The 22,720-nt window shown below is 34.6% G+C and overlaps 1 protein-coding gene across 1 annotated transcript in view; it reads right to left on the minus strand.

Moving 5' to 3' along the window:
- Positions 1 to 22,720, minus strand: part of TMEFF2 (transmembrane protein with EGF like and two follistatin like domains 2) — a 292,266-nt gene that overhangs the window by 140,188 nt on the left and 129,358 nt on the right. Inside the window, exon 5 of the mRNA XM_001369685.4 lies at positions 1,473 to 1,569. Coding sequence (XP_001369722.1) covers positions 1,473 to 1,569 — 97 coding nt within the window. The remainder of the gene's footprint in view (positions 1 to 1,472; positions 1,570 to 22,720) is intronic.

The raw sequence follows: 22,720 nt of genomic DNA on the forward strand, positions 1-22,720 counted from the left end.
TATTCTTACTACAGTCATGGAAGGTAGGTATGAATATTATTTGATTGTTATCCCTACTTTATAGGTGAAGAAACTAAGGCTGAGACAGACCTAATAACTTACGCAGGATCATACAACTAGTAAATTTTTATTGGAAGATTTGAATTCAAGTCGACCACTCTATAACACATGATGCTATCTATTTGCCTCTATCATGCTGACCCAAGTGCTCCTGGCTCTTCCTTCATAGCTTTCTTGGAACTTAAAAGAAATAGAATCCTTGATTGGACTATTTTTAGTGTAGATATGGGAAAGATAGCATTGGCAGATATATTTATACCCTCAATATATAAAAAGAAGAATCAGAAATCCTATATGGCATTGGATAAATAATTTGTTTAAAGATTTTTTTTTTTTGTGACAGGAGGAGAAATAGTGGAGGGAGTTCTCACAGAATGAAATAATAGATTATACTAAGTATTTGAAATAAAAATTGTTAGCTGGGAAAAGGTAGTCTTCCCCTTGAAAATATTTTTTCCTCTGATGTCACATATCTCTAAAAGAACACCTAATCAAAATATTTATGTTAGTGATTGTGCAAAAAGAGTCTGTATGTTGAAGAAGATAAAGTAAAAAGATACTTCTAAAGTTATTTTTCCTTATGTGTATAAAATATATTATTGTCACTTTTAATTTATTATACTTGTTATTTATACTTATTTTAATTCTATATACACATTGACTTCATTTATTTATACCTTTTGTCAAAAATATATACATAAAGGATCTGGTTGGAACTTGATCTGTTATTTCACTGTATACAAGACTTTTTAAAACCCTTACTTTATGTCTTAGATTCAATAGTAAATATCAATTCTAAGGCAGAAGACCTGGGCTAGACAATTGGGGTTAAGTGACTTACCTAGGGTCATAGTACTAGGAAGTATCTGAGATAAGATTTGAACCCAGATTCTCTTATCTCTTCACCTGGCTCTCTATTTACCAAGCCACATAACTTCTCCTGATATGGAAAACTCTTAATGGACCCACTTACCAACCAATGCAGATCAGCACCTTCTCTGTGACTTATAGTATTATAAAGTCATTTCAGACACTAAGAAGTTAAGTGACCTGCCCAGGCCCATGTAGCAAATAAGTGGAGGCACAAGACTTGATCCCAAATCTTCTCGATTCTGAGGCCAATTCTCTTTTAAATGTTTTTTTTTTTTGCATATTTTTGCATGTATGTGTATTTTTGGGGAGTAAGTAACTTTATTACTGTGTCACTTATATAGAGCCCTTAGTTATATGGCACTTTGGTTTCCTTGTTCTGAGGTACAACAAATTACTTAGGATGTAGTTCTCATTTTTCACCTGGGCAGGGACCAAATAAGTTATTTTGAAAACTTCTAACATGAGTGGTTAAGCTAAATAATTTATTATCAGCACTGTCTAATCACATACTATTAATTTTTTAAGTGCAAAAATATTACCAGACATCTTCTGCATCTTCATCACATTCGGCACCAAACTGACAAATGTCACAGGTGGATGTCTCCTTTTGGCTGGTTTCTCCGGATCCTTCATTGACTAGAGGAAACAAACCAGAAAGAATGCAGATGAGTACATACTGTGAAGAAGAACTTTTTCTTAGTAGTTTAGACTATTTTTCTATTGAAGTTGTTGGAATTTGCTCTTTAGAAAGAGAATGATAGTTTTTATATTCAGTGATAACCTTTTTTGAATTCAAGGACAGTCAGAAAACTAACATTACCCAAAGAAAGATGTGTGAGGACTGTATAGTCTTTATGAACAAAAAGTGTTGTATTGGATCTATCAAAAGTGACTGATACCAAGTGTTCTCTTTGTAATGGACAATAAAGACCTATTTTAAATGCTTATCTCTTTTAAAGGAAATATTATGGCTTTAATGAAAAATGAAAAAAAATTCTGTTTACTCAGGATGCTCAGGATGTTTCTGAATTATAATCTTATTCTCAAGAGGCACAAGGAAAAAGGAATATGTGTACAATTTTTTTTAGAAAACAGTTATTACTTGGCAGCAATTTATTAATCTTAATTTCTTGAATGAGATAACTAATGAATAACATGATGAATCCTTTACAGAAGTCTCCTAGAAGTACATCTGTACACAATTTAAATGAAAATTTAAATAACTGTGGATCAAAAATGCTCTTTTAAAAAGTTTACATCAAGGTGGTTTGAAAGAGATAATTTGGTTATGGACCTCATTTAACCTTTCAAAACCATTATTTTGTGAGGATGGGTGATCCAGTTAAGAAATTAATGAGATGTCCTATTCAATCTAATAAATATTTTTGTATTATTATAACATTTCTATGTACTAGGAATATCTAAATATCCACAACATAGGGAATAGAGAAAGGGGATGTATTTGGAAATGAAGTTGATGTAAAAATAAAATATATCAATAAAAAATCTGAAAATTTTCCTTAGAAGAAACATTTTACCAATTCATGTAGCCCTTAGTCACTCTTTGTTAACTAAGACCATACTTTAAACGAGTAAGTTCTTTCAAAAATTCATGCCAGGGAAAACTAAAGTGTTTTCAATAGGAGTGACTGTTTTAGAAACTAGGCATTGGAGAAACTATGCATTAATTTCCATTGAAACTAATAGATAACACTTTAACAATAGAAAGAGAAAATGCATTCACATTCACACTGAGCCTACCAAACTCAACACTTTCAGTATTAAAGTAGCATTTTCTTATCACTTCCTGTTTTAAATGTCTACTGAAAGATTTTTAAACTTTTTTTAAAAGCAGACTATTCTCTCTTTTCTTATTCCATGCTGTGCAGATAAGTGTCTTGATTTTTTAAAAAAGACATTTGATTTATTTTCTCAATGCTGAGGCAAGGTAGTTATTCATTTTTCAAGGTGACTACTATTTCTTTTTATTCCCCTCTAACTGTCCTAGTCCCCCTTTGTTTTCTTCTGTGCACGCTTCATCTTTTGTATCTTGTATGTGTCTGGAAAAATTACAAGTTAAACAAATTAGAATGCAGTAAAGTTTGCATTTATGATAGTTGTAGTTACTTTGATGTAAACTTGAGATATTTTAATAGAAACTTATTTTTGCAGAAAAAAGAAAAAAAAGAACTTTAGGCTCTGATGAAATACAGAGTACTTATCTTATTAGCTACCCTATTACCTTAATATAGGCAAAATGATTACAGTGGACCATGGGGAAAACAGTGCGTTAGGGCACATGTCTCAGGGGAGACTTAACAGCTGAAGTCAGTCTCTTTATGGTTTTCTTATTATTAATGCAATATAGTAGCTGCTAATGTGAAAGTTCCTTTTAGTGTCAGTGAGACTAGTAGCTTCTCAGCTATAAGTTCCTATCAGTCAGGAAATGTACTATCATAGTAGGAAGGTTATCCAAATGAACTGAGCCAATTCTAGGATAATGTTTGTTTCTGCAGCAAAAGAAGGTTTTATTTTGGAATTTATTGAAGATAAAACAGATAATCAGGGAATTTTGTAAGCAGAATAGAATCCATTTTTAATAACTTGTCTTCTTTGAAAACTTTGACTATATTTCTAAAGAGAGGTCATTGTTAGTAGCTTCTAAGTCATTAGATCTAAGAAGAAACAAAATTCATAAAGAATGATTTCCTCAATTAGCAAATCTCTTGGGTTCTTTTGAAGCCAAGCTAAGAGACTAACATGGAATTATATGAAGCAGAGATGGTTCTGCCTATAGATGCATGACAAAAATCACACTTCTAAACAATAACCACTCAGAAGCCTAGACATTTGTTTTTTGTCTTGTTTCTTCTTTCTCTTTATGGTCACCCCTCCTCTCCTTCCCAATTCTACCTTCATCTCTTCACTTGATTTCCTCAGTCAAAACAGGAATGTTTCCATCTGTCAAAATGTCAGATTCTTCAGTGACCTAAAACTGTCCTTGTCTGAGCATGTACCTTTTAGAAAAATGCCTCCCTCTATTAGATCTCCATTTCTATTGAGCACAAACTAACCTCCCATAATGTGAATTTGGGGTGTAGGATTTTATCACTTTAATTTAAACCCAAACCCTATTCTCTTCTTCCCCTGCCTGAAAGAATCTTAGAGACATTTTTACGTGTAGAATGAATTCATATGTGATCATTTCTCATACCATAATATCTCTCAAATGTTGTTCTGGGATTCATCAGATAATTCTCCCTCTGGCTAACAAATTTCTTACACATAAGTGGGGTATTGGAATGAGTTTATCATCTTTCTCAACTTTAGTAATAGACTCGGAGTATTTATAGCTGGAAGGAATTCAAGAGATCATATAGTTCAACTACATGATTATACATATATGGTGTATGGTCCCATGCTACTTAACATGCTACTTAGTGATCAGTATAGCTAATTTATTGAATGATAGAGCCAGAAAACAAAAAGAATCTTAACAGAATAGAATGTTAGACTGATTCTAATCCAATGAAAATAAAAATAATCAGTGCAATGTCTTACTTGTAACCTCAAAAAATTAAAATTCACAAGATGGGAGAAATAAGAAAAACATTCATCAATCTGAAAAAAGAGATCATGGGTTTCAAGTATGCTGAAACTTTAATATGGATCAATTGGGTGATATGGCTGAGAAAATACTAATGTGACACAGGGTATGTAAAATGAGACATCAAATTTAGGACCAGGGAAATGATCATCTATCCCTCTTTATTCTGCTCTCATCAAACCATAACTGTTACCTTTTGTTTAGTTCAAGGACCCACATTTTGGGAAGGTTATTAATAAGCTGAAGAACATCAAAGAACAGTGATAAGGATGATAAGAGAGACATGACATAATGCCAAAGGAGGATTGATTGGAGAAATTGAGAATGATTAGACTGGATAAGAGTCATGATCATTGACTTTAAGTATCTGAAAAGCTATCATATGGACCATAGTTTAACTTTATTCTGCTTGGACCCAGAAGAAATAACTATGTATAATGGGTGAGAGTTGCAAAGAAGTTGACTTAATCTTGATGGAAATTCTTTTTTACCAATTAAATCTATTCCCAAAAGACCTAGGCTGAAAGAGATAGAAGAATCTTCTCTTTTGACATCTTTGAGCAAAAGCTGGATGAAACTTTCAAGATATTTTATAGAAATGATGATTGTTTACCTACAAGTTGGATTAAATGGCCTGTGAGGTCTTTTCAGACTTCAAGAGTCTGATTATGTAAATCCGACAAACAGAAAGTTTAAGCAATTTGGTCAAGGTTATAAATGTATAAAGTTATGCAGCTAGTATATGAACCATGGACCTATTATTATGTTGAAATTAATGTCAAGGAAATAGCTTCAGAACCAAATTGACTTGATATGATTTAATTATCTTCTAATTTATATAAAATAACTTTTTTTTTTTCATTCTTGGCTTTAGATGAGCTACCTATTCACTCAGATTCATTCTCCATTTCTTCTGAAAGATACTTCCAGACCTATAAGGATTTTATGATTGTTACTCTATTCTCTTATTATTTATTTCCTTTCCTATCACCTTAGTGTTCTAGTTCTCTAACAATTCTTTGCATCCTTTTTGATGTTTCCATTTATTATCCATGTAGCTCTTTTAGGAAAAGTAAATGTTCTCTTTGACAGAACCTGTAGAAAAGAATCAGTTTATTGTGCATACTGGTCATGAAAATTGGGATATCCTGAATGAAATTAGACTTATGAGAAATAAATGGGATTGTATGGACAAAGAATGAGACCATTAATAGAATCTGAAATGTGGTTCACTTGCCAGATACTTATTAAGGCTTCTGATATGGTTAGCTGATATATCATCAATGTGAATTTGCCTAATACAAAGGTGAGTATAAAAAATTTGCTTAAACATTCTAGTCAATGTCAGCAGCTAGCATAGTGCCATGAATATATTAAGCACTCAATAAATGTTGAATGAGTGTAGGAACTTAATTATAGTATAGATATGAATGGACATCTCATTAATGTTTTAGAGTTCTTCACATGATGGTGAAAAATGCTTCATTTCTTCAGCTTATATGACCTAAAAGGAGGCTCTAAAAGACCAATTTTATAATATCTCCTCCCCTGCAAGTTTTCTGTTTTAATAGGTGTGCTCAATGATACTTTTAAAGATTCTTATTGCAAATAGAATAATTTTGATACATAAACAATCTGAAAAAAATTAATCACTTTGTTAAACAATATGCATAAATTATTACATAATATCTAAATAACAGAACATTAAATGCTACTTCCACTGATTGACAGATTCTTCTATGCAGAAAATGGATTTGATTGAATTAAATAGTCATTTATTAAGCAAGATATTGTGCTAGACTTTAGGAATATTAACAAAATAATAAAACAAGACTACCCTTAAGGTACTCATGAGGGATATTACATGTACACAAGTTTGTAACTACCAATTATATATATGATGATTTCAGGGGAGAAAGAATAAATTCGAGTGGGAGTGGTGGGAGAATCAAGGAAAGCTTCATATGTGGGGTGTCTCATAAGTTGGATTGTGAAAGAAGCTGGAGATCCTTCTGTGAGGGAGAAATAGAAATGAAGTGGGGGCTGGTTCTAGACATAGGAAACCACTAGTGCAAAGACACTGACTAGAGCAGAAATCATGTATAGGATAGTGATAGAGAAGGTACAAGTACCAGATTGTGGAGGGCTTTAAACACTCAGTTGAGGAGTTTATATTTTATCCTATCGGCAATTGAAGAATAATATTTTAAATGAGACCTTCAATCCTAACCTTTCCTTTGCTGTTCTTGTCTGTTTTCATGCTCTATTTTCCTCTCTTCCACCTGCACAACTAAGATAGACTTGACTAATGGACACTGTTTGCAGTTCATCCAAAGGCTAAAGCACTCTTAAGCTATCATTTTCAAGCTATATTCATATTTTTGATAACATGCCCAATTTTATTGTTAAAAAATCCCCATTGCAACTCAGAAGAAAACACTGGTTGATAAGCATGAAAAACAATTTCTTTAACCTACATAATACAATCTGTGCAAAGAGAGGTCCTATGAATAATAAGCATACAGTTTTATTCTATTACTACAATGTTTAAAACAAGAAAAGTGGCATTTTGGTTTGATATTTGTAGAACGAAGAGAGCTTAATATCACAATATACTTGCCATGATGAGAAAGGTCTGTCTTGCATTTTGTGGGATGAAATTTTTTGAGGAATGAAAAAAGCCAGTTACAAACAAAAAAATGGCACTATTGATAATTCTCCATTTTAGACTTCTTGAAATATCAAGAAGAGAATTAATTCCAAAACCATTACCACTCTTTCATATTGTGTTTTAAAAAAACCTAAAAAAATTTTAAACCTACTTTAAAACCTAAGAGCCATGCCCATGATTGATCAAAAGTAATTTCAAATTAAATACTTTTCAAACAGAGGATTATTTTACAAAAGTTAATTTTTCACAATTAAGCTGGCTTGCTAGAGCTTGACAAAGTCCCTTTAGAAATCACACATAATTTGTCGGCTGCTCGACAACTAAAAAATAATTTAACATATTAATACAGAGCTACTATGTTGAGGCACAGTTCTATTGTTATCACTCAAACCTGATTGATTTCATTCAGTTCAGCCTAAATTAGAACTGAAGACACTTGGTTGCTTAAAAAAAAAATCTCATTTAGATTGACATCATGCATGACAGAATTCATTCATAATGGGTGAAGTTGCCAGTCTACTTGAAACCCTATAGATATTAGTAATCTGCTAATGTTAAACACAAAAGGTCTCTGTAGTCATTAACAAATGTAAACTTTTGTTTATTTGTTTAAGATATTACGTTGTTTCTTCATTTTACTGATGGATAAAAATTTGGCAGTTTTTTATTTAAAAATTTTTAGATTGTTATTGGAAAAATGAAAATTGAAAAATTGTCCCAAGAGAAGGGGAAGTATTTCAGATAGGTTATCACTGAGAGTTTTAGTATTTTAAATAGACATTACCCATAGTAAATTATGGAGAAATGTTACAATTTCAGTTATCTCTGGCAGAAAAGTAGCAACTCATCAATATAGATCAGGGTAGCATCTAACAAAGCAACATCATCCAGTGAAAAGAAGACTGCATTTGACAATAGTAGCTGTTCCTGATCATTTATTTCAGATATGTCTGGCTCTTTGTGACACAATTTGGGGTTTTCTTTGCAAAGATACTAGAGTGATTTGCCATTTCCTTTTCCAGCTCATTTTACAAATGAGGAAACTGAGGCAAACAGGGCTAAGTAACTTGCTTAGTGTCACAGAGTTACTAAGTTTCTGAGGTCAGATTTGAACTCAGATGTTCTTGCCTCCAGACCTAGAACTCTATTCACTAATAATTTTAAAAAGTAGCAAATATGTTTTTTTTGTTTATAGTCATCCCCTCCCCTTTTGTGATTAGTAGTTAGCCAATAACTATTTATTAAGCACCTACTATTTTCTGGGCACTCCCACTAAACATTGGGGATACAAAGAAATTAAAAGATAGTTCCTGCCCTCAAAGAGCCCATAATCTACTGAGGAAGACAATCTATAAAAAGAAGCTGGAAAACAGTGGGGCATGATGAAATTGTACATGACAAAGTGGGAATTATGAGCTGGTTACCTATAGTGACCACTTTAACTGGAGAATCTCAGATGAGTTCTCCCATATCCATTTTCCACTATCTCCAATCAGAGGTAGAGGTACCCTGGGTAATCCAATCCAATCCAATCAATCAACATTTATTAATGTATTAATGCTAGGCATTGTACTTAGCCTACTTTAAGGTGGAAAAGAAAACTATGTAACAAATGAGAACAAAATGTAAACATTTTGCAGTCAAGCACTTTTCTGCAAAGGTGTCACTTGTTCCTGAGTACAGACTATGGTAGACTCTAAGGGATTCCTTAATCATGAGCTAATCTGGGAAGGGGCAGAAAGTAATTATATTGAAAGGATGAGAATTTTCCTAATGGAAACTAAGTGGCCATTACTGTGGGTGTCGGGTCCCCATTTGGTTACAACTAGAATGAGGGTCTCATATCTGGTGAAGAAGGAAGAAGGAAGGAGTTTGGACAGCAGTGGTAGGAGGCATAGTGGAAGATTTATGGTCAATCATTGGTGGGAGTCTGGTGGTGTGTTAGAAAAAAAAGTTCCATAACCTGATATCACTAGGAAGATTGGAAGAGAACTATCTTTCCATTCTTCAACTAGTTGATCATTTATGTTTCTAGTCATGTCATGATAATGCCATGGCACCCAATGGGTCCAGGCCCTCCCACTTTGGAGACCATTGACTCAGAGAATAAAGTACTTATATTAATAGTACTCTGTTCTGAAATTTGAGACTCTCTACAATCTGACTCCAGTTTACTTTCCTTGAAAGCTGGTCAAGCATTGCCATCTACCTTGACCTTTCCCATCTGTTTGCCTTATTCCTAGTGCTACAGTACAGCTAGGTCCTGATTAATGTGACATGGTTGATTTCCCATTACATATTTCCATTGAGCTAGGGACAATTATTACATTTTACATTATTATAACTTCAAACAATGAAAATGCCAATGTATTTACAATATAACATATTTATTAAGTACATATGATTCATAGAGCAATGCAATAAAGGTCCAAGAAAACAGAATTCTTCCTAAATATATATTACAATTGGGCATATGACACAAAGATGACTTAGGTACACAACTGTGGTAAGACCTGTTTTCTTGACTCAGTGTCCCTGAGGCCCCGGCTTCTTTGGCTTTCTCTCCATGCAACCTAGTCGACCTCATAAGGCTTCCTGGCCTGGAGGTATAAAACATCCCAAACACTGTGTTGTTGAAGCCTCTCAGATGTAATGGGTGCCTGAAGTCAGAGTCAAGATGGCAATGTGAATGCCTGACCCAACATTCCTCTCCAAACTATAAAATAATATCTCAAAGAGCCAACAGAAGTTCAGAATAAGACATTTTCCCTTCCTAAGACAACTTTGGAGGCTGGCAGGAGAGGTCTGTAACACCAGGGTGGGAGATAGTCTGGAGGCCAGCAATAGCTGTAACACCAGCAGTGAGCACTGGAGATGGTCCCAACAGTTGACAGCAGAACCTTCTGGAGCTCTCAGCCCAGAGATGTAAAAGGGTCGAACAACTTGTCAGAAAGAAATGACAGGTCACCCTTTGCTGGCACTGGATGCCAGTTGATTGGCAACTCCATCACCCATCTGAAATTCTGGATTTCACTTCCATGGCAAAGAGAAACACTTGTAGACAGCAACAAGGGTCCATGCAGTCACCCTGATCCCAGTTCCAAGTCAAATAGTACCTCTGGCTTCAGGACAACTGAGGACCTGGAACAAGAGGAGTGCAAGGTCTTATGGTTGCAGGACAGCAGGGCGTCTTTCCTGGGTAAAGAGCAGAGCATAGACCAGGAGACTGTACTTCTCCTTGATTCATCTCACCTTGGAAGCACTAAAAACTTGTACACCCCCAGAATTAGCTCTGAAAGCAGCATACACACACATACACACACACACACACACACACACACACACACAATATGTGTATATATATATATCCATATCTAAAAAGCATATATATGAAACATGATTATATGTATAATAGATGTATATATACATATATATATATGTATATATATATATATATATATATAATAGTGTTCTTTAAAGTTTGCAAAGATGGCATAATGGATAGAGTGCCAGGTCTGGAATCAGGAAGACTCCTCTTCCTGAGTTCAAATTTGACCTCAGATACTTACTAGCTGTGTGACCCTGGGCAAGTCGTTTAATTCTGTTTACCTTGGTTTCCTCATCTGAAAAAATGAGGCAGAGAGGGAAATGGCAAACTACTCTAATATCTTTGTCAAGAAAACTCCAGATTGGGACATGAAAGAGTTGGGCAGACCTGAAACAAATGAACAATAACAAAACTTGCAAAACTTTAAGGTTTGCCTAATTCCATGTCCAGTGCATATCTATTGTAACTTCATTAAACTCACCCCCAAAACAAACTTTGATTGTACTGCTACAATGATTATTAAATAATTTAACTTACTTTCTTATTTAATTTTATTTATTTAATCATTTGATTTTTTTTATATATGTATGTCTCATCTGTTGACCTATATTATGAACATTTTGAGGCATAGCCTGACTATGTCTTATACTTTGATTTAAGTGTGGAATTTTTGATAGTTCCTTGCATATAACATGATTAACAAATATTTATTAATTAGATAATATATAATAATGAAGGGGTATACTGGAGTCAGTTTGAAATGAGTTGATTGTTAAATTTTCAGTGTGAACCTTTATACTCTAGAACTGAGCAACTTTCTACTATGAATTACAAATCAAAGTTTACTTTGCTGTGTTAATTGTCTAGACTCTAGAGTAAGAAAGTAATGGAGAAAATGTTAATAATGGTTATTAAATATAAAAAGTGTATTGTGTATACACTTCTTCCTCTTTCTCTGGAACCTATTATTAAAGATTTATCAGCATACTTTTTCTTTATTTTTGGTGTTGTTATAAATCCTTAAAAAATGTTTATTCCTATATATGATATATGTTTATCTCTCTTTATAGAAACTATTTGTCAGTCTTCAGTAATGCTAAGTAATAGGGTTTGTATTAAATGTTTACCTTACAAGGGTTCTTAAAGTATACTGAAAACTCACTATAATCTTGCACATGCCATGAGACTATGTGAAAGAGAAAATAAGTCTCTTCTGGTACTTTTAGTAAGTAGTATATATGTATACTCTCACTGGAGTCTCACTGGAGAAGGTTCAAGTCTAACAAGTTTTATAGAGAATTTCATGCTCTAGAAAGTAGTATTCTAATGAAGATCAAACACACCTTAACAAGAAAGTCACTTTCCCATCAGCTGCCTTGCTTTCCTCCAGAAGACTTTGTCCTGATGCCAGCTTACCTATAGATATGCCAGCCATGTTGCTTGCTTTACTCTTGGCTCAGCTTAGCCTCTCGATTGTTCTAGCTCTCCACCAGCTACCTTGTCATCTTCAGGATGAGGTCTACTCATTGATCAATGAGTCCTTTCCTAGGATTGCCATTTTTAGGAGCCCTAGACATACTATTTGCTTAATTCCCACTTCAACTTATTTTTAGCAATATTCCATCAGCTGCCTTGGTCTCACAGGAAGACTTTCCCACTCTTTTAGCTCTCCTTTATGTTTTTTTTTCCCCTATTAGAATTTAAGGTCTTTGAGGGTAGGGTCCATTTTGTTTTCTTGTACTTGTATTCTCTATACTCTACACTTAGTATTTCATATGTGTCACACAATAGGCACTTAATAAATGCTTGATCATCTAGCTATCATCTGTGATTTTATCTAACCATCTCTATTATTAAGCTAGCATTTATCTTTCTAGCTTTCATCTGTCTGCCTGCCTGCCTGCCTATCTATCTATCTATCTATCCATCCATCCATTTATCCCTTTCTCTCCCTCCCTCCCCCAAACTACTTAAATATCTACCTATCCTTGAGACTTGGTATGGCTATATGTATGTATACATATATACTTGTACAATGCACATGTACATATATAAATGTGTATATATGTAGATATACATTATACAGGCACACACCACAATACACACATCACACATTCATGCATACAGACACACATATATGCATATACATACATATATGGGTATATGCATGCATATTATACCTGTATACACACACATATATATAAAATCTTGCAGAAAAGTTGGTGATAGGTCTCTTTAAACTTAGCCAGATGTCCTTGGACAACAAAGTCCATCATCATGCTATAAGCACAAATTCTTTGTTCTCTGTTGGCATCATCTAAGAATCCAAGTTCACTTAGAAACAGCAACAGAGTACCAGAACATGACTCAATTTATAAACTGGTAAATTTCAGATCATTATTTCCATAAATTTGTAGTACCAATACATTCTTTGTTATAGTAGATCAAAAATTCAAAGAGATTCTATGATTCTATGAGAAATGATGTAATATGGTAAAGTAGGAAGAGCAACGGATTGGTGGATTGGCTGAAAGAAGACTTGGGTTCAAATCCTGAATCTCCCACTTGCAAACTTAGAGTAGTTACTGAACTTTTCTGGAACTCAGTTTCATTATTTGTAAAATGAAGAGGTAGGATAATATCTTTGGCCTTAAGGAAACTACATTTTTCCTGCTTATGAAAAATACATTTTATTAGGAATTTAATTTTTCTAAACTATATATATATATATATTGAGCTTACTATATCTAAGGCATTGCTCTACTTGTCCCCAAAAGTCTGAAAAAATATATGCACATATTTCTTATTGCAAAGACCAAGGAAGGAGGATTAAGAATTAGAAATAAGATATAGAGGTTGCCTGACTAACATGTTACCTGGTTAAAGGATTGAAAAAAGCAAAACAAAATGATCTTGAGAAAAATTGTAGAGGTTGAAACATTTTTTTTAGAATTAAAATAAGAAACGATGCGTTATAGAGAAGAGAGGAATAAAACATAGCATTTTCCAAAGAATAAGAGGCCAGTACATCTGGCCAGTGGTGTGAGACAAATATTATGAACACCTTCCATAAAATAACATTTAAAAACACAAACACACAAAACACATCATAAAAGGGACCTGAAAAGCTGAAGTTCTGGGATAAGTCAGAAATTGACTTCAAACTAATCAGTGTGTCTACTTATTGAAAACATTAACTCAGTCTAAAACTGTGAAGTGGAAAGAATGAATAATTGCGGAAAAGAGGCCTTTTAGAAAGAAACTAGGATTAAAAACAGACAGGTCTTCCTATCAATGAATGACCAAAGTTACCTAGAGAAATATAAGAAAAATTTTCTGCATTTTAAAAATAAAGAAGAAATTACCTTCAATTTTAAAAATATTTAGATCATGATTATCATAATGAAACCAAATTTCAAATTTCAAAATGCACTTTGCTATTTCTCCCCTCCCCTGCAGCCACATTTCTAATAAATGCCATGGATAATCATGTTTACTTAGTGGGTTATAGGATGTTGTAAATGAAGGCATTTTGCTGATTTTGGGGGGGTTAAAATGCAGAAAGATTTTTTTAAAAAAGTGTTTAATATACATATGATTATTTTCTAATAATCTCATTCACTCTAAACTCAATTTAATCAGGAAATCTCAACAGCTCTATGCTTTTCAATGTCATTTTCTCTATTTTTTATCTGTTTATTTTTAATATTTGACTTCTAAATGACAAATCAAATCACCTATATAGTAATAAAGTTTATATGCAGGGAGGGGAAGTGAGGATCCTTATCTTTCTGACATCTTGGGGCCAATTATAAACAAATAATTTCTCTTATTTCATCATCAACAAAAGGATGGCCATATTATAAACCTATTGATTTAAAAACTGTGCTCAAATGTTTTAAATATACATAATTCTTTTACACAAAGCATAATTATAAGGATTAAGTAATTTTGTGTGCTTTTAGATATATTTTCTCTCTGGGATAAAGAAATCTAATGTCAATTGTTTTGTAAAATATACCAAATATAATTAATCAGGACCAAGAAATTCAGCATTCTTCTTGGTTTGAATACCTTTAAGTAATATAAGATTAGGATTAGTGATGGGAAAATGGATCCATTATTTTTAAAATTTCTTCTTATAGTTATGATTTTTCACATATTAATCATAATACTTTTTTCCTCACTGAACTAATGTTTCAAGGAGTTACAGAATCAAAATGAACTCTGATGTCACCTGCCTTTCCACCTGTCCATGTTTCTTTACTTCTATCATAATTATAATCCCTTCTCTGTAGGGCCTGTAATGGTGATGTACTTTATCTTACCTAAGTGGATTTTACTTTCCACCTTCTTCATCTTTGGCTCCATTGGTCAATAACATATGCAGCACTATCCTAAAATTCCTTTTTCCTTCCATCTTCTGTTGTTCTCATCCTCTTAATTATTAATTCTAGGAAACCACCACCATTAGCTTTTTTCGCCTCTCACAGTTATTGGACCTGCTAAAAATTCATCCTAGGTGATTTTAGCTGGGCCATCGATACTGTTCTGTAATCCTGTTATTCCTTCATTTCATTTTGAATCTGTCACATTTTACAGAGAGGCTATTCCAAACATTTTTTAAAAAGTTGTTCTTAAGGCTTTAGCTCCATCCCACTTTTCCCATTTTTAGAAGATGTTATCTTGTTACTTTAATGAGAAGACTGAAACCTCCAGACCAACATCTTCAACTCTTTTCTTCAATAATCAAATATTTTCTCTGTCTTTTCCTTCACCCATATTTTATTGTTTCATCCTGTCTGAAAGAAAGAGAAACCTCTCTTTCTTTTAAAGGCAACAAAAGCTTAGATTCCTACAGTGTTTTAAGGTATGTAAAGTGCTCCATATACCATAGCTCGTTGAACTTAACAGCATCACTGTGGGGAGCCTATTGCAGGTATGATCATCCCAATTTTCCTGATGAGGAAATTGTATCTTTGAGAAGTGGAATATCTTCCTGGCAAATGTCAGAAGAAGGATCAAGACCCAGGCTTTTATAACTACTAATCAAGCACTTTATCTCCTATACCAAAATGCTATCTCCTCATCTTTTATGAACATGCTCAAGTCTCCCTTCTCACAATAGTCTTTCTTGGACCTTCCTACAGCTAGTTCCCTCTCTTGTCTCTTTCCTTCCAGTATTCTAGAAAGAATAGTTTATAAATGAAGCTTCTACTTTCTCATCACCCATTCATTCTTTAATTCCTTGTAATCAAGTTCAATTTCACACTACTCTACTAAAACTTCTCTGTAATAACACCAATGTCTTCTCAGTTGTTAAATCAATGATCTTTACTCAGAGCCTGTATTGTTTGAATTCTCTTTTGTATCTGATTATACTAGTCACTTCCTCCTTCTTGATAATATCTTCCCTTTATATTTCTATGATATTGAATAATAACAGTTTTCCTCCTACACTGATTTGACCTTTCCTGTCTCCTCTAGTTTTTCCTCTCTGAGAAGCAGTGACATGCATAATGGACCCCGTATATTTTCAGTTGACCATTATTAGATTTTTACCTGAATATTCTAGTGAATTCTATTAACATTGCCTACAATACTATCTGTGTTGTTAAGTCATTTTAGTTGTGTTTGATTCTTCATAAATTCCATATGTTGTTTTGTTGGCAAAGATACTGTTGTGGTTTGCCGTTTCCTTTTCTAGCTCATTTCACACATGAGGAAACTGAGACAAATAAGTTAAGCAACTTGCCCAGAGTCATACAGCTAGTAAATGTCTGAGGTTGAATTTGAACCTAGGTCTTCCTAACTCACTCTATGCACTGTGCCGCCTAGCCATCTCCATACCATCCATAGGGAGCAGAATCACAATCCAAAGATCACTATTGAGGTAAATGAAATGTGGGAGACCAGTGAGCTGGGTAACCTTCTGCCTTTGGTCTCCCATGTAAAAGAATCTATCAATAATTTTTTTTAACCAACTTTGCTATCTAAATGATCACCCTCATTCCCAAGACTGAACACATTAATTTTCTACTCACGAATCTTCAGTCTCTCTCCTGTATATCATATAACATATATTAAACTCTGTAGCTGAACATATAAAGTCATCCATAATACAGTTCTAACTCATCTTTACCTCATCTCATATTATTGTCCTTCACAACCCTTGTGCTCCAGCCAAACAGGACTACCAATTATTTCCTGTACTAGTACTTCATTATTGCATCTCTGTGTCTTTGTTCACACCATTCCTTCTACCTGGGAAGAACTACTTCCCTTTCCCCCATCTCTTTTTTGGTGAAATCTTATCATTGGAGACCCTTTTCAAATATGGCTTACTTGGTGAAACCATTCTTTATACTCTAGTCAGAAATGATCTTTACCTCTTGAATTCTTAAAGCACTTAGTATTTTTCTTGTGCATTTATCATCTATGTACATATTTTATCTCCCCTTCTATTTGGGAAGCTAAATAATTCCATTTGCTCTCACTCTGCCTGGCCCCCTGCAACATTCTCATTCTTTGTTCCAGGAAAATTTTTAGGCAGTCATTGACATTGGGAGTTCTTTATTGCACACGCAGACTTCTAATACAAGGCTCTATCCTGAGTCCTTTTTTCATCTCCTGCTATATTATTTCACTGGGTGATCTCATTAGCTCCCACAGATTCAATTATTACCTTTATTCAGATGTTTCACAGGTCTATTTATCTATCCCTACATTCTTTCCTGACCTGCAGTTTCACATCTCCAACTACCTTTTGTACAGCTCAAACTGAATGTCTCACAGACATATAAATAAAATATGCCCCAAAGAGAACCCGTTATCTTTACCCTCCTCCCCCTAAATCTGCCTACTTTCTAAATTCCTATTTTTGTTAAAGATACCACCATCTTTCCAATTATTCAGACTTGAAACCTACACATAATCCTTGATTCCATTCTTGTACTCATTCTAACACTCTAGATAGGTGATCTATTGCCAAGTCATGTATTCTCTACCTTCACAACATCTCCATTTTTGCTTTATGTTCAGTCCTTCCTGCCTCTCTCCCCACTCTACTCCACTCTACATTTAGCTCTCAAAGTGATCTTCCTTCCATAAAGGTTTAACCATGTCAATCTCCCATTCAGTAAGCTTCAGGGACTCTCTTTTACATGTAGGACCAAAAATATAATCTTCTGTTTGACTTTTAAAGTCCTTCATAATCTAGCCACTTTCCAACTTTCTGGTCTTACACTTCCCTTCCCTTCACATTCTCTAAGATCTATTGACACTGAACACCTTTCTGTTCCTTGAGCAAGATGTTTCTCTCCCACCTTTCTGTACTTTCATTGACTATACCTGATTGCTAGAATATATTTCCTCTTTGTCTCTACTCCTGTTTTTCCTGACTTCTCTCAAGCCTCAGCTAAAATGCTAACTCCTGTAAGAAGACTTTCCCAATCTCCCTTAATTCCTTCCCTATATTTCCTATAGTTTATCTGGTATATATCTTTTATGTCCCCATTAGAATGTGAGCTCACTGAGGACATAGGCATTTTTTTCCTTTCTTTTCTCCTTTCTAGCACAATGCCTGGCACCTAGTCAGTCCTTAATAAATGTTTATTACTGATTTATAGTATTTTCAAAAGGCATAGAGGCCAGAGACAGACTTAAATTTTTAGTACTCCAAAAGGAGAGTATATTTTCCATACTTTACAGATTTTTTGTTTTTCTGTTCAACAACTTAAACTCAAGTAACATTCTTTCCCTTTAATTCTCTTTCCCCATTGTTACATGGCTTTTCCCCCTGCACATTTCTATTTTAAAATCAGATAAAATGAATAGAGGACTTTCTTCAGAAAAAGCCAATAATGTGATTCAAAGGAAACAATAATGAAATAAGGCACTATGCCTTAGGTAGCTTTTGCAGGACACTGCCAGTCACATGATATGATTATCAGTTTGCAACACATCTCTGTGCCTTTAACTAACTGTGAATCTGTTTTGTGTATGAGGAAACAGTAACCCATTAGATTCATGTAGGTATTCACAATTGCCATGGCTCTGGCAGCACGTGCCAATGTAAGAAGGAAGAGGATTTAGGTCTTGCAAAAGTGCTCACTCCTAACACATCCCTAAGCCAAAGTCAGGCAGCACATGGAGACAAATTTACTGCATTAAATTTATTTTTGAGAAAAAATAATAACTTGAGAATGGAAATGCTTTCCAGAATCACAGGCAAGCTATTCAAGATGAAGAGAGGACCTTGTAAAGGTTGCAGAATATCATTTGACCACAAAGTCAGCCTGCTTTTTTATACTGACCCCATACACTACATTTGGGCTCTGATGCTCTGACCTCACCCCTAGTCACAGACAAACAAAAATAGGAGAGAGATTTTTACAACATCCTTGAACCGGTAAGGGAATCCAAAGAGCCCAAATGCCAAAGCTTTACTGCCAGAGAGGTTGCATGGCTGAGGAAAGGATTTGCTTGCATAACAGAACTCCTATCCAGAGGAAAGGAGACATTATTCAAGAGAAGAATTTTTAAAAAGAGAAATGGTGTTTTAGGGACAGCTTATATTTTTACACCTGCCATACCTGGCAGCATCCCAGGACTGGATGAATGCACTACAAAGAGGGAAGCCTCCCTCTGCAAAAAAGAGAAAAAAATGTATATTAAATGGAACCTATTGGTAGAATGTAATAACTAGAAAGAAGATCACACTCAGGGCCAGTCAGGGTCCTAATGATCTGAGATGTAGCTCAGGGCATCATGTCTTAGGAAGTGCCCAAAATGGTATGGCTTAAGGAAAGATTATATCTTACAGGAACAAATGTTCCCTTTGGCCCTGGACACCAACAACCCTAAGGCAACCATCAAGACAGAATTGGTCACACATATTTTTAAAAAAGAAATACTTCACTAGTCATGAATATAGCTAGGGAAAGATTTAATATTCCTTCTTAACAAATTACCTGGATCAAAGTCCTTTTGCAAAATCCAGAGGTATGTGGTTCTTTGGCCATATTGTGAGCTGAACTTATTCTAGAAATAGGACCTAATCAGCTATCTTAAGAAAAATGGACTTGACAGTTGTTTTCCTAAAAGATAAAATTTTACCTCAATGCCTTGAGAGTATCTGATAAACTCTGAAATGTCTGTGGTTACTACAGGGACCAAATGAAGCACATCCTTCGTGGGTCGGTACCCATGGGAAAACAAAGGCTGTGTTCTTTACCTGATCAAAGGAGTAATTCCAAATTTCAACTTAGAATCTATTAGCCCCTCAACTATTAGAAAGCAGAACAAGAAAGAAAAAAAAATCTGGCATGTACTTGGTAAATATTGCAGCGTCCTAAGGTCTTTGTCTGTGCTATTGATTTAAGTGTGTGTATCTTTTTGAATATTGGTGTGGCTAGCAAGATAGAAACATCATACATAAAAACGTTCTTTCTTCCTGAACAGATGAAGCTCCCAGTGGTAAAAGAAGATTTAGGTATCTCTGAAGATTTCTTATCACTGTGCAGCATAACTCTCTAATGGTTCAGTGCCTTGGAGGGTCATCTGAGATCACTTATCATATAAATCAAATAGGCAGCAGACTCAGAGAAAGGAAGCCTATAGCAATTTCATGTCTTTGCTCACAGACATCATATCTATCTTCTAAGAAGACTATAGAGTAGATACCATGCCACTAGGTTTACACCATCTAAATCTGGGCATGAACAAGTCTTAAGATACTGCCACTAAGTTTAGATTACTTTAGGATTCACTTGGGAAATAACTATTTTTAGTTTAAGACTTAGAATACAGATTCTAGATATTTGATGGATTGGGAAAATAAAAGGGAGGGGGTAGTTTATTAGGAGATGCTGAAGCTCTTGAATGAATTCTTCTGATTCATGGATGATCTAGGCCAGTGATGGAAAACCTATGGCATGGGTACCAAAGATGGCATGCAAAGTGCTCTCTGTGGGCACACAGCCATTTCCCCCCCTGACACCCAGAGTTTGTTACTAGAAAGGCAGAGGGACTTGTGCAGAGCTGCTCCCCTCCCCCTCTCCACTGTGCCTGATGACATTTTTTAACATTCCTCATCTCTCTGCCCAGCAGCCCAATGGGAGCACTTTCTCTCTCTCATGTTTGGGCTAAGGGGGGCAGGGTGCATTGGACACTAGGTGGGGGGAGGGCACAACACACAGTTTCTGAGGGGGTGGGCATGGCACTTGATCTGGGGTGTGAGTGTGGGGTGGGGCCCGGCACTCCATCTCTAAAAGGTTCACCATTACTGATCTAGGGCAAAGTGAAAATCTTGGGGCATTCATCAAGTGTTCAATTGATGAATTCTTATTAAAATAAGGTGACTTAATAAAATAATAGATCTTATATGTTTTAGACTGAAATAATCCTCATAAAGCAAGCTTCACAAAAATTCAAAATTCAGTATTCCAAAGAGCCCAAACATAGAATTCAATGGAACCAATTGCTTTGGACCTAAGGTCCCTTACTCAAAGACTTTTGTCTCTGAAGTTTCCGTCTTATTTTTATGAATAGATGGTGTGTTTTTAGTTTGGAACTTCTCAAACAGCAAAAAGTATGGACAGGGGAATAAATGCACCAATGGTACCTATAAAATAACATGCTGTTACTGCTAAAAATGGATAGGCTAGAGTTTTATGAGTTTACTTCATTGAATGACAGAAGCTTTTAGGTACCAAGGCTATATTCATATCAATGAAACCATAGACATTTTTAAACCCTTGAATATATGAATTGGGCCTTCATCTCACATCTTCAAAATGGTGTATATTTCCAAGGAATTCATCCTTAAAACATCCTAATAATGGGCATTAAAACATTGCAATTAGATAAGTGAAGTTGAAATATAAACCAAGTTAAATTGAACTTTAGGGCTTTCCCTACTGAATGCTCTGCCCACTATACAAAGTGGCAATTATATTTATTGATTGGATTTACACGCAGATTTCATGGGTTGAGACCAATTATTGTGTATAGAATACATTATTTCCTGCATCCTGTGCCTACCCTAGCAGAAGCTTCCCTTTACAGCAGGGGCTTTATTTTTTTTTCCTCAGCTATATGAGCCTAAATGGAAATCGGAAGTGTGAAGAAGCCTTGAACTATACATTATCAGGAATAGGTCAAAATTTGGTCTTTTTTTTGAGATCAAATAATAAACATATATAAAGATATTTTTTAATTTGGGATTTACTTTAAATTTTATAGCTTTTTTTTGTTTGTTTTGTTTAAATATTAGCAAATTCCACACATTATTTCAGTCCTTTAAACGTTGTTCCTTTTCATGAAGAAGACAATGAGTTTGTAAAAAGTTTATTATGGATAAATATTGATATTATGGTGGCAGTGTCATTGGAGAGTCACATCAGGCCTGAAAAAAGTAGTGTGCCTATGAAAGGAATGGCATGGATGTTATTCTCTCCCAGTGATCCAGTTGTCTGTTTTGAGAGATGTGGTAGCAGAAGTGGCAGTTTAATTGTTAGCTAATTGCGTGCTGAAAATGGAAGTGGGAAATCAAGAGAACACTGAAGCTCAGTTTCATGTCCATACAACATCACACTGTAGATTTCCAAATTGGTAAATTAGAGGATCATTTTGACCCCTTGTCTCTAGATTTTTCATTTCATTTTCTATTTAGAAAATGTTGGCAGACACTGAATGATATACAAATATGGTGTCATTGGACTGTTGGGTAGGGACACATCGTCTGAGACAGATAAATTGAAAAGAAAATGCAGTTGCAAAGGCAGTTCCTAACTAGGAGGTAGACTATAGCAGTTGGGAGTTTTAACAAACCCACTTAAGAATCTAAATGAGCTTTTTCAGTCATTTATTACAAACTAATCCAAGTCCTCAGGGCTGTGTGAAATTTTGTAGAAAGCACCTTTTAACTGTCCAACTGTCAATTAGCAAAGGAGAAAATGCCTGAAATGTTCTATTATGGTGATGATCAAATAAACCAGCTTTGATAACTGTAATAATGGTAATGTAATTTATAAAAACTGCCCTGGTTTTAGATATGAAAATAATTCATAACCAGTGGTCATCTGTAAAAATCCACTATGGAAATCTACAAATGTAACTGCCAAATGAAGTCAGGTTATTTTTTTCTTTCTCAAACTTTTTAGGTGATCTAATATAATGA

The sequence above is a fragment of the Monodelphis domestica genome, chromosome 4 (genome assembly GCF_027887165.1).
Source record: "Monodelphis domestica isolate mMonDom1 chromosome 4, mMonDom1.pri, whole genome shotgun sequence".
In the NCBI taxonomy this organism is placed as follows: Eukaryota; Metazoa; Chordata; class Mammalia; order Didelphimorphia; family Didelphidae; genus Monodelphis; species Monodelphis domestica.